Source organism: Herpailurus yagouaroundi, unplaced genomic scaffold (assembly GCF_014898765.1).
Source record: "Herpailurus yagouaroundi ecotype Mexico unplaced genomic scaffold, PumYag 162436, whole genome shotgun sequence".
Classification (NCBI taxonomy): domain Eukaryota; kingdom Metazoa; phylum Chordata; class Mammalia; order Carnivora; family Felidae; genus Herpailurus; species Herpailurus yagouaroundi.
In genome coordinates, this window is record NW_024423164.1 from 110202 (window position 1) to 122647 (window position 12446).

At 37.4% G+C, this 12446-nt stretch overlaps 1 protein-coding gene across 1 annotated transcript in view; it reads right to left on the reverse strand.

Moving 5' to 3' along the window:
- Nucleotides 1-12086, reverse strand: part of LOC121026764 (thrombospondin type-1 domain-containing protein 7A) — a 73922-nt gene extending 61836 nt beyond the window's left edge. Inside the window, exons 1-3 of the mRNA XM_040469537.1 lie at nucleotides 12032-12086; nucleotides 7169-7363; nucleotides 5444-5707 (exon numbers count right to left, since the gene is read on the reverse strand). Of these exons, the coding sequence (XP_040325471.1) occupies nucleotides 5444-5707; nucleotides 7169-7363; nucleotides 12032-12086 (514 nt within the window). The remainder of the gene's footprint in view (nucleotides 1-5443; nucleotides 5708-7168; nucleotides 7364-12031) is intronic.
- Between the last annotated feature and the right edge of the window lie 360 nt (nucleotides 12087-12446).

Sequence of the window (12446 nt, forward strand, 5' to 3'; positions counted from 1 at the left end):
CTGTGAGATCGTGACCTGAGCCGAAGTCGGACGCTTAACCGACCAAGCCACCCAGGTGCCCCTGACAGCCTGTTTTTGTACATAAAGTTTTACTGGAACAGAGTCATGCCATGCACTCATGGCATTCACTCACATACTGTCTATGGCTGCTTTCATGCTATAACTGCAGAGTTGAATACTTGTGTCAGAGACATTTTGGTCCACAAAGCCTAAAATAGTTGCTATCTGGAGCTTTAGGAAAACATTTGGTGATAAGGTAACTTAACCTAACAGCTTATTGTTAAGTTTCTTCATAGTTTCTACATGTTATCAAGTATTTGATAGGTATTTATAGCAATATATTACTTTTACGCAATAGGAGAGCAACATATATTAAATGTCCTGGGCTGAGAAAGAACAATCAGATCAGATGTGCCTTTCTGTTAACTTGATATTAAGAGATGATAAAACATCACAAATGTAATTGAGTTTTAGAATATGTATTGGTAGTACACTATGGCTTAAACTGCCTATGAGATACAGCAAAGATAAACTTTCTGAAGGTAAAGACTGAAGCGAAGCGTCTGGAAAGAATAATGTAGCTCTTAGAGCTCAAGATTTGAACACCTGGCATTTTAATATTTTATCCAATTCACCTTCAAAGTATCCCTTCCACATAACTCAAATAGAAATGCTGTTTCTACTTTTCAAGGAAAAATATGAGTTTTAGAAACAAAGAGAGTTCAATAAACATTCCACACTACCAATTAAAGTTGTAAACAAGGGCTGGGAAAATGTAAGTTGCTACAATTACTAATATAAACCAGGAGGTGAAGGTGTTGTCCAAATCTAGTGTTGCACAAATCAGGCAACTCTTGATAAGCTTTGAATGGAAATAAAGAGATTTTAATATTGATATCACAGGGCTAATTCAGTAGAATAGGTATGTGATTATTATTTCTTCTCTTATTTAGTAGGTAGATAGAAGCACAAATATTTGATGAATACCACATAGAAAGTTTGTGGCATGTATCCCTCTTATTCTAAAGATCTTAGCTATTCTCAAAAATCTGTTTGATTATTTCCCAGAAATGTGACACAGAGGGAAGAATACTGTCCGGAAAAAAGAAACAACTGAAGCCTGACTGTAGATCAACTACAACTGCAAAAATTCTCTCTAGTTCACTCATTCGTCCACTCTACAAATATTGAGCCCTTACTGTTCCAGGGGGTTGGGATACATCAGTGAATAAAACAGTCTATGATACCCTCATCAATCTCCATTCTTGTTCAGGAGATACAACATAAATAAACACAACAAGTAAATTATATAATATGGTTATACAATGATACACACTTTAGAAATACAAAATGTAGAACAGGATAAGGGGTTTGGGGAAAGAGGAGTATGGTTGAGGGGCCCATGATAAAACTCTATCATTTACATATAAATGGAAGTCATGTATACATGCATTTTACATAAGTTAGTTTATCTTTAAGGTTCTTTAAAATATTAAGACTAAGTAATATAATGATGTTTAAAAGTTCCAGAAATTCTAACTCTTGTTCTGTGAAACTTTAAGTGATTAACTTGAGAAGTGCCTGGTACTATGTAGTCACTCAAATTTCTAATGAACCAATCAGTTAAGATATTTTTTAAAATTTTTATTGATTTATGTTTGAGAGAGAGAGAGAGGCAGAGAGGGAAAGAGAGAGAGGAAGAAGAGAGAGAGGGAGCGGGAGAGCGGCAGAGAGAGAGGGGTACAGAGGATCCCAAGCAGGATCCCTGTGGACAACAGAGAGAACCTGATACAGGGCTTCAATCCACAGACCGCAAAATCATGACCTGAGCTGAAGGCAGACGCTTAACCAAGACTGAGCCACCCGGGCACCGCCCCCCACCCCTGATCAATTAAAATTATCAAGAGTGTTCTGGCAGTGAATAGAAAATGTATGATTTGGTTTTCGAATGATTTAAAATCTCAGGGCGCCTGGATGCTCAGTCGATTAAGTGTCTGACTCTTGATTTCAGCTCAGGTCATGATCTCATGGTTTGTGAGTTTGAGCCCCACATTGGGCTCTGTGCTGACAATGCTGAGCTTATTTGGGATTCTCTCTCCCTTTCTCTCTTCCCCTCCCACGTGCATGTGTGCTCTCTGCTCTTTCCCTTTCTCTATTAAAATAAATAAATTTAAAAAAATCTGTTGCTACATTGACACCATCTAAGATTTCACACAAAAAATAAATATACATATTTCATATCATGCTCTTAGGACAAATGCCCTCAAACATATTGGTATATCACTAGGAGTTATATCTCATAGCATGTATCAGATGGGTTAATATTTATGTGACTCCCAAGGTATACACTAAGATCTGATTTTTGAATATGGTTATGAGACAGTCAGGGACCTTGGGAACAAGCCCATGTGCACCTGGGACACTCCCTGCGGCATGTGACAGTTTTCTTGCAGAGCAAGCAGGGACCAAGGAGAAAGCCCAGATTGGTTTAAACTCACCTGAGATGGAATAGCCCCCAAATTCAACCTTCTTTCAGCTTTTCCACTCTTCTTAATGTGAAAAAAACTTGCCCAGAGGTGGAGACTTAACTTGCAAATGAAACACACAATGTACAAAGAAGCAAGTTCTGTCAACTGCACCTGCGTGTCTGCTTTCCTGGGATTCGTGGCCCCTACATGGTTAAGTATATTACTGCTTTCCCACCTCAACTCCTTTAAAACTTTCCCTGGCTGTTGTTCTGAGACCTTTGCATGTCTGACACCTTCAGAGATTGTGTCTCCCCTTTGGCTGCAGCTGCTGCCCCAATAAATCCATGCCTGTGCCTTTAAATTTTGGGTCCAGCCTTGTTTCTACCGTCGCTGGGTCCAAGAACCCAACCAAGCCTGGTATAACAGGTCTATCATTTTTCAGTACAAAGTTTGCTACTGCAAAGACTTCCAGACATAAAAGAACTGTGCCTTAAGGTTATTAAGACATTAAAAAATGGTGACCACATGGGAAATGGCCTACAATAATATAATTAAACTGGGGAAAGTCAAACTGTTTTATCAGTATAACTGATAACATGCTCCACAGATGGACAGCACAGATAAAACAGAAATGCCCCCAGGCCACTATTGAACAGGAGATTAGTGTCTTTGCACTGCATACATGTGGGGGTCAATTCTATGTTTAAACTGAAGGCAGAAAGAGACTTTTTCTTGAAAGCCATTTTTCTACCATCCATCTAGAAAGCCAGTTTAGCTGCGAGAAGGCAGTGGTCACAGAGACTATAATTTAGAGTGTGCCTCAAAAAGAACACCAAAGTTAGAGTATTCCACCAACACCATCAGAACAGATTGAACATACAGAAGCAAAGTAGTAATTTGCAAAGAAATCAGGCGACAGAGATTCAATTTTCCTGGACTTCACTTTGAGTAAATATATTGGTAAATACTAAAGTATCCCACTGGACATCTATCACAGATCAGGTTTAATGAGAAAGACATGATGTTGGACGGACACAAGGAACTAAACTGGAGCCTTTTACTTAGTTAAGGGTCTTAGATTCTCCCACAATCCCCATGAAGTTCAGTGTTGTCCAGAATCTTTTTCCTATATGTGCTTTCCTTCTAGAATACAGTACTACATTCTTCATGCTTTGAATTGACAACGATGCTAAGGTAGGAAGTCTATTGCCTTTGGACAATTTCTATTATTTTTGTACCTGTACTTTTTTAAGTGATCATTTCTGTGAGATTCATAAGATATGAATTCATAAGGTTTTTTTCTAAAAATTAGGTCAACTGTTAACTGGCTTACTGACACTCTCCTGCATCTAATTAACAGATCTGGATAAAAGTGAGAATATACAAAAGTCATTCTGAAAACTCAAAGGTTATGTTAAAAACAAATGATTATCTTGGTGATTCACTAGGCATGATAATTTAAAGTGTGAGCAAACACTTATAAGCTACATTCCAGGAGAAATGTATTTTTAAAAGTTGTCTTCAATTTTACATTTTAATGACTAATTATGATCTTTTACATTATCATATCATCTCAGAATGGCCAGTGCATTTACATTTTTCCTGGTATCTAATTTACAGTACCTATGTTACTGACACAGAGAATAAAATATTCAGTCACTCTTACACATGTCTCTCAAAGTGTACCTATTATAAATAATAAATTCTTTTTTCTTTTGCAGTTGTTTTTCTAAATGCATTGAATATATTAAGGTTAGGGATGCATTAACCTGAGTACATTAACCTAAAAAATACTTATGCCTAGGGCTTCAGTGTTACGGAGTCTTTGGACCAATTATCACTAGACTTTGGTAAATGAAGGAGGAATTATCAGATCAGATGGAAAATAAAAGGAAACAGTTTTTGGAAACTTCTCTGTGGGGAGAAGTTTAAGAGATTCCAATAAATGTGTCACCAATGATACTCTGATGGAATGGAGATGGTCCTATTAGATCATGTTGTTTTCTAAACCATATAATAAAACTGGAAGAGTGCTGTTCTAATAGAAGCTATTTCAGCAGGGTTGGAAGGTAACTGCCTTGTCCCTATCTCCTAGCAACTCCTCTTTCTCAGGTCACCTCCACGAAGAAAGTGGGAGGATCATTGTCCAGTGTTTGCAAATATATGGCATCTGTGATTCAGGCTGACCCACTGTAAACTAGTCTCAGTCCAATATAAAAAGACAGATGTATTAAAATAAAGGAATAATGGAGAAATATTGCTCAAGGACTACTATATTAAGACTTAGAACCAAAGAATTTACTACATACTCTGGTCAAAGATGGCCACTCTTCACAACATTTGGCAACTCAAGTATTATCACTGTGTTTGATTTAGAAAACTAAAGTGGGCACAGTTAATTAAGAGTGGGTGCATTTTTCTTTTTTTCTTTTCTGTCCCCCCCCCCGCACCCCCCACTTTTTGGCTAATTTCAACACAATGAGGAATAAACAACAGCAATTTGAGTTTTCACTAATTATGGGTTTCAGTCTTTCTCCTCTGCCACTTAATGACATTTCAGGCATATTGTAAATTTCTCCAGTTTGGTTATTAGAAGCCTGTCTAGTTTATAACTTTGTCAGAATAAATTCAAATCTCCTCTCTTCCTCCCTCTTTTTCCACACACAGACTTGTGGTGGGTCATTGGGCCTATTCAAGGACTCGTGATCAGTACCAAGAGAGGTTTTTGGCACTGTAAGGCTTCCTTGACACCAACTTTAGGGATTTAGTTGCCAACTTCTGGACAACAAGACAAATGCCTTTGAATGTCCTGTTACACGTAAATAATATACATACAGCATGGTGCCCCCCAAATATTCCATTTACAGTACACTTCTGTAAACCTTTATGTCCCTCCATTCTCATCCATGTTCATTTTACCTCCACCCCCCCAAGACAGACAACAAACATGTAACACCAAAGAAAAATTGGATTACCATGACTGTTACATCTGGACGTTTCCACAAGCCTGCCATTTTGGTCGTAGCATGCCATTGCTTGGTAACGATATCCTTGACCACATTCCTTGATATCTCCTTGTGCTTTCATTCCCAGCAACACTTCCACTTTCCCCTCTGGTAAAATGCAGTCTGACCAGTTCCCCACAGGCTGTGCATTATACTTGTCACAAGGGCAATACTGAGTCTCAATCAGGGGGTACAAATGAGAATTTTTACATTTTTCCTTCTTTTTACTTTTTCCTGTGAGGAAATTTAAGTTGGAAAATATCATTATTAATTTCAAGCATCCCTAATTTTCCTCCTTCCCTAAAGTTCCTTTCTCCATTTTTAACCATATTCAACAGTAGCCTATTAATGAAAGCTATTTTCTCACTCCACAGTGCTTGCTCTGTAGCCTGTTATTAGTCCTGAGTGCTTTGCATAGTAAATTTTTTCTTATTTTCTCATTTCAAAATAGCCATTTCGCAAAAGGCATTAACTGTTGTGCTGAATTTTATACTCTTTGATTAAAATCCTTTCAAATGCTCATGTGCTTTCAGTGAAAGTAATTGCATAAATCACTCCTTTATGTTATGTGCCAAAATATGAAATGGAGAGAGAGTCACTGCACTGGACTGCACAGCTTTTCTGTTAATTCCAAATAGATACTATGGTTATGTAGGATTACAATTCAGAAAATGAGATTTTGATATTTACTTTTCTAGTCATTACCTTGCATCTTTCATTATTACTGAAGAGTAATCATTTTCGCATACTTGGTGATCACTGTAGTAAATAATATTCAATAATATTCACAGTGAAGATATTTAGTGTCAGAATAAAAATACTAGAAATGGTTTGCATGTAAATCTAAATAAATTCCCTTTTAAAATAAAAAAAATATGAGCTTGAGAAATGGCATATTATTTTAACATAATCACATTTCTATTAAATATTTATTACATTATGTCATATATCATATGACATATCACATCATATATCACATCATATATCATAATACTATTTAATTATATCACACATAATTGCTTATGTCATACATACATTTATCTCTAACTTTCATAAGGAGTCTTATGTAGTTTTCAACAGTCTTCATTAGGACAGGTAGTTCACTTTATAACTTTTAAAATCTGAACAGTTTACTGGCACCAATATTTTCAGGTTTCTTTTTGCCACTGACAGTATTTTGGAATGCACCAGGTTTAGCTCAGTATGATAGCTCCTGTTCTTCCTCATTATATTACTGCTTTTTGTCATTGTGACTGCCTTTTAAGATGCAGTTTTCAGATACAGAATTAATGTCATATTCCTCTTCTAGGATAAGAAAGATAATCAGGCTGACAGTGAGAATGGGTAAAGAAAACGAAGTGGCAACCTTTCCTTTTGTTCTCCAAGCACTTCACAATCTGTAGGCAATCCACCAAAAGTACCGTTTAAACCAAAAAAATAATCTCCCTATTTATAGGAAGACAGTTCAATTTTCAAGGTTACCTTTTCTTTCCACTAAAAGTACACAGCATGTCTGTCACTGCCAACTTACATTAAAATATACACACGAATCCACTGGCATATTAAGTATCCGTATTCCAGCAGTAAGGCACAGCCACGCATTTTCCAAATACATTGTCAGAACTCTCTTGGTCTAACTTTTAATGTGTTTTCTAACTTAACACATGTTGGCTTTTGCATCCCAATTATTCTTACCAACAATAGCACGCTTTCTGGTCCTAACTGCACCACAGTCTCCATTGCATGAGGAAAACTTGGACCAGCTGGTAAACTGACAGTCATCTTGGCAGGGGATCTGGCAGGCTTGGGTGAGAGCTGGCACGGGTCCCGCATACCAGAGGCATTCATGGATGCCAGCCTGTCCTCCATCTTGCTTTCGACAAGTAATAGCTAAAGGAAAAGCATAAAGCTGTTTAAAATAAGTCTGAATATGTTTAATTATCCTACAATTTAAGAGTTAACCTGACATTTCCTCATGCAGTCAGAGGAATCCTCTTTTAATTCTGGTAGTGGTGTTTCTAATAATCACAGTAGACATTAAATTGATCCTTTAGGTTTTTTGTTGTTATTGTTGCTGTTGTTGTTGTTTAAATAACAGCCCTCAGTGGTTTCTGTGACACAAAAAAGCATGTGTGTGTGTGTGCACGCACACACACACACACACAGACATTTAGCAGTCTTTATTAGATGCTATTAAGGATTTCGAGTCCTTATATTTAGAACTTAATTATTTAAGAGACAAATGGGTCCTGATAATAGTTTACATTAAACACAGGCTATTCACAGAGGTACAGGGAGACACCATGTAACTCCAATAATTGTTTTTATATCATTGGTATCTCTAGGATTTCTATATAGAAGGGTCTTAGTGGCAGCAAATTGGAAGGTTTGGATGAGGAGTGGATGCTTATGGAACTCATCCTGTAGCTGCATTTGCATGGAAATCATGTACTTTTACGACACTGGAAGTTTGCTGGGATGGCTCTGGAGTGGTTAATAGGGAGAGGGGGCAGTGTCCCAGTCCCTCATCTCCTCAGTCTACAAGTTCTTCACATGCATGAATATCAACCACGGATTCAAAAATAAAACAAAAACTTTCGGCAATCTTAATCTCTCAAGTCATAACTGACATTTCTACAATTACATATATGCCCTAAAAATGGTCAAATAATTTTAATTCATATGTATTATTTCCTCCAAGGTACTGTCCTACTGGATTTTTAAAATCACATCATATTTTATTGTTTATTGAACATAGCTGTAAAATAGCTTTAAGGTATCAAGTTCTTAAGGAAAAAGACCAAGTGATGTTTTAAAGTCCCCTTTTCTCGGGGCGCCTGGGTGGCGCAGTCGGTTAAGCGTCCGACTTCAGCCAGGTCACGATCTCACGGTCCGTGAGTTCGAGCCCCGCGTCAGGCTCTGGGCTGATGGCTCAGAGCCTGGAGCCTGTTTCCGATTCTGTGTCTCCCTCTCTCTCTGCCCCTCCCCCGTTCATGCTCTGTCTCTCTCTGTCCCAAAAATAAATAAACGTTGAAAAAATTAAAAAAAAAAAGTCCCCTTTCTCTGTCATTTTCTCCCACTGGTTTTAAAAATATTTTATTCATTTATTGAGGAAGTAGACAAAACATTTAGATGGTCCTACAGGTGACCTCCTTGAACTAGCTTACATGGCCCCAAACTGATTTGGTGGCCCTTTCGGGTTTATGGATTAGGCTGGAACTTGATCTCTGCCCTGCTCAGGACTCTATTCATCATGAAACTAAGGTAAATAAGCCTGACATTTTGACCCTAAATTATAGTTAGGGCATAGAGCGTCCCAGGTTCGACAACACCCTCCAAATCTGTATTGTGAAACTTAACACCTAGTAGTGTGATGGCGTGTCTACAAGGATAGAACGGTTAGCAAGGGAAGACTTTCTCTGTGCAAGTGAATACAAGTTGTTACAACTGGTGCAGGAAAATTTACATAATTGTTCAAAAGTAGGTGAGCACTCATCTATTTCTTAGCATAGATACCTCTTCATGTAATGTGCACAGCACTGAAAGGGCCAATTTGTACGAAGAGGACAGGGGTCCCTGAACTTTAAATACATGAAAACTTGGTAGAGTAAACAGTAGTGGCAGTTATGAAAGTTATGTGACAGGAGAAGGCAACAAGTGCCCCTAAGAGACTCTCACCAATGAGGCGAGGAGTTGTCTGGTGCTCTGTGTTTATCATACTGGCCTCAGCAGTTCTCAAGTCAGGCTGAAGATTATAATCACCTGGATAGCTTCTGAGAAATGTCCATGCCCTTCCCAAACTCAAACATTCTGATTAATTGGTTGAGGATAGGGTCCTGGGCATGAGCATCTTTTTATCTTAAAAAAAAAAAACATTAATGTTTATTTCTTTTTGAAGGGCAGGGGAGGAGTAGAGAGAGAGGGAGACACAGAATCTGAAGCAGGCTCTAGTTTCTGAACTGTCAGCACAGAGCTCGATGTGGGGCTTGAACTTACGAGCTGTGAGATCATGACCTGAGCCAAAGTTACATGCTTAACCAATTGAGTCGCCCAGGTGCCCCATGAGCATCTTTTTAAAAGCTCCTTGATGATTCAAATATGCAGTGGATCAAGACTGCCATTCTAGCAGGTGATGTATTTCCATGTGTGTCAGAAACACCCAGAATACTATAAACGTTGAAGATTCTCAGATTCATCCCAGAGGTCCTGAATGAGATTTCTTTGTATGGGGTCAAGGAACATGTATTTTTTTTTTTTTCTCCAGGTCGCTTGGATGTTTCTTCTGCATATTTAAATTTAAGACCCACTAGCTTGAGTAGTAAAGGCACAAGGAAAGGGTCTGGCTGAGATTTGGGGCTAAGACTGAAAGTGCTTTGGTACTCAATCACCCTGGTACTGTGCCAAGGTTGGGAAACAATGGCCTAGCATGAGCAAAAGAACTAAGGGAGTGGAGTTCAAGGACACTTGCACAAGGAGTGAACCAAAACAGCATCTACAGAGTTTGGAAGAATGTTATCTGTGGATTGGCACTAGAGGAGTCCCCATGAAGTGGTATATTAATGATGTGACTTTGTAGTTTGCTGCCACATGGATGCAGAGTTGATTCCTTAAATGCTGTAAACTTAGTAATCTCTGACAGTTTGTTCCAACGATGCTTAAGAGGAAGGACTGACAAAGAGGATGATAATAGACATTTTACTTATCAGGATATGCAGGAATCTCAAGAATGATTAATTTGGAACATAAGAGATTTGGCCATATCAGAACTCTAAGCTGGAAAGAGGTTCACACTGTTTATGATAAAAGAAAATTACAAAACTAAATTTGGATTCTTTGAAATAACACGACTTTTATCTACTTACCCAATTTGACCCTCTGAAACAAAGACTTGAATAAAAATCTTTTGAGAAACTAAATTGCCTTAGGTTCTCCATTAAGCATCTCCTTCTAAAGTTCTCCCGAAATTTTATTTCAGAATTGCTCTATTATCACCAAAAAAGTACCCCTCAAATAAAACCATTACCAACACAACTCCAGAAACAAACTAGTTTTTGTGCAGATCTACACTATTTGCATAAATCTGAAGTCCTTTTCCCCATATACCTTAATTATTTCAATCAGTTGAAAAGAAAAAAAAATGTAAAATTTCCATATCTGTTCTCAGAAACCCATTCAGCATTCTGCTTCCCTTATCTGAGATTTTAGACAGTGTAATTTGAATGAATTACTCATGTAATGTTATCTAAACAAGTAGCAACAGCAATATTTGTACAATATATTGAAAATTTATCATACATCTCAACTTGCTTCTATTCTAACTTAGAGGAAACACAACAATTCAAGCACAGAAATGCAATCTGAAATGAACTTCCTGCTATTAGGGTGAGGAAAATACAAGTGTTTGGAAAGGAAACCATCTGGTCTCTCAGTTTTATAAACCTTAAAACTCATTTCTAAGATATTGAAACCAGGGTGGTTTTAACTGTAGAAAAAGATGTATCACATTAAACATGGTTTCCTAGCATACCAGGAAGCTACATACACCCAGACAGTTGTATCCGAATTTACAGGTGTAGGGTGTGTATCTTGTGTATAATGATTATGCAAGTTCTCCTTTGGGCTGAGGTCTTTTGTTAGCAAAGATGGGCCAAAGTCCATGCTAATTCACCATGAAAGCTTCTCAGTGAGTTCAGTAAATATAAAAATGATTATTTTAAGGTAAAATTCTATATTTAACTCTATGTTGATTATACCCATTTATTTTATTTATAATTTATTTTCTTTATATGAAGCACAGCAATTTTTACTTAAGTGTCATGGACAGGCTGCTTCCAGCAGGCTGAAAGCCTGGGAGACATCTGTGTGCCTGCCTTAGGCCAGGCAAGCTCAGCCCATCAGTAATGAGGGAGTGATGGAAAGGTAAGTAAGAGTTTCTTCAACAAATAAATGCTCTGGAAAAAGGAGCTAGAACTGTTAGATTAAAAGCAATTCAACAACCAAATGCAAGGTGGAGACCTTTATGAACCCTGGTTTGAACAAACTGTGAACATTTTTAGGACAATGGGGGAAAAATCAGACATGGCCTTAATATAGATGATATTAAAAAACTATTGTTAACTTTGTTTAGTGTTACAATAATACTATTGTTATGTTAAAAATGATTTATGGATGATCGATATCTTATCTGGGAGTTGCTATAAAATATTCCAGCAAAATCTTTGTAAGTGCGTGAGAAATGGCAGATGACCAAGAATGGCAACATGTTAGAAACTACTGAAGTGGAGTGAGTGAAGACTACACTAGCAGTGCTCATTATATTTAGTCTTACTATTTTTGTGTCTCTTTGAAACTTCTCATAAATTTAAATAAAAAAATTAATCAGTTGAATAAGTAAAGTCAATTTTAGAATGTTTTCATGTAGGCTGAATTTTGAGCCATGCTTTAAAGAGGAGAATAATCAAGGTTCCTGGAATGAAAGGGAATACATAACATTGGTTTGAGCTAAAAGGACACGGATATCTGTGTTATGCATATATGACTATGTAAATGGGATGTTACCGATGCAGCTGTGAATAAATCTAATAGAATTCTGAATGTAGTTGCTCATCTTCATTTCGTTGAAGAGGAATGAAACTCCCTTATTATTCAGGATGCACAAAATAAAAAGGAGTTCTCTTGGTCTGTGGATTACCCTTCAGCAGGCAAGACCATGTCATTTCATTTGAATCATCAGAGTGAAATAAATTACTAGATCTAAAATGTGCACATAGAAGTTCATTACAGGAAACAGAAGAAGATCAATGCCCTGGTGCAGTGAAAGCTGCTGGATTATATGTAAACAAAGAGTTCAAGGAGCTATGAGATGTTATTTCGTAAATTGAGTAATATTAACATAGTTTACCTCACAACAGCGGCATCTGGGCAGCATTAGAGACAGAACGTGTTCAGCTGATTGAATGATTAGAAGAGTGAT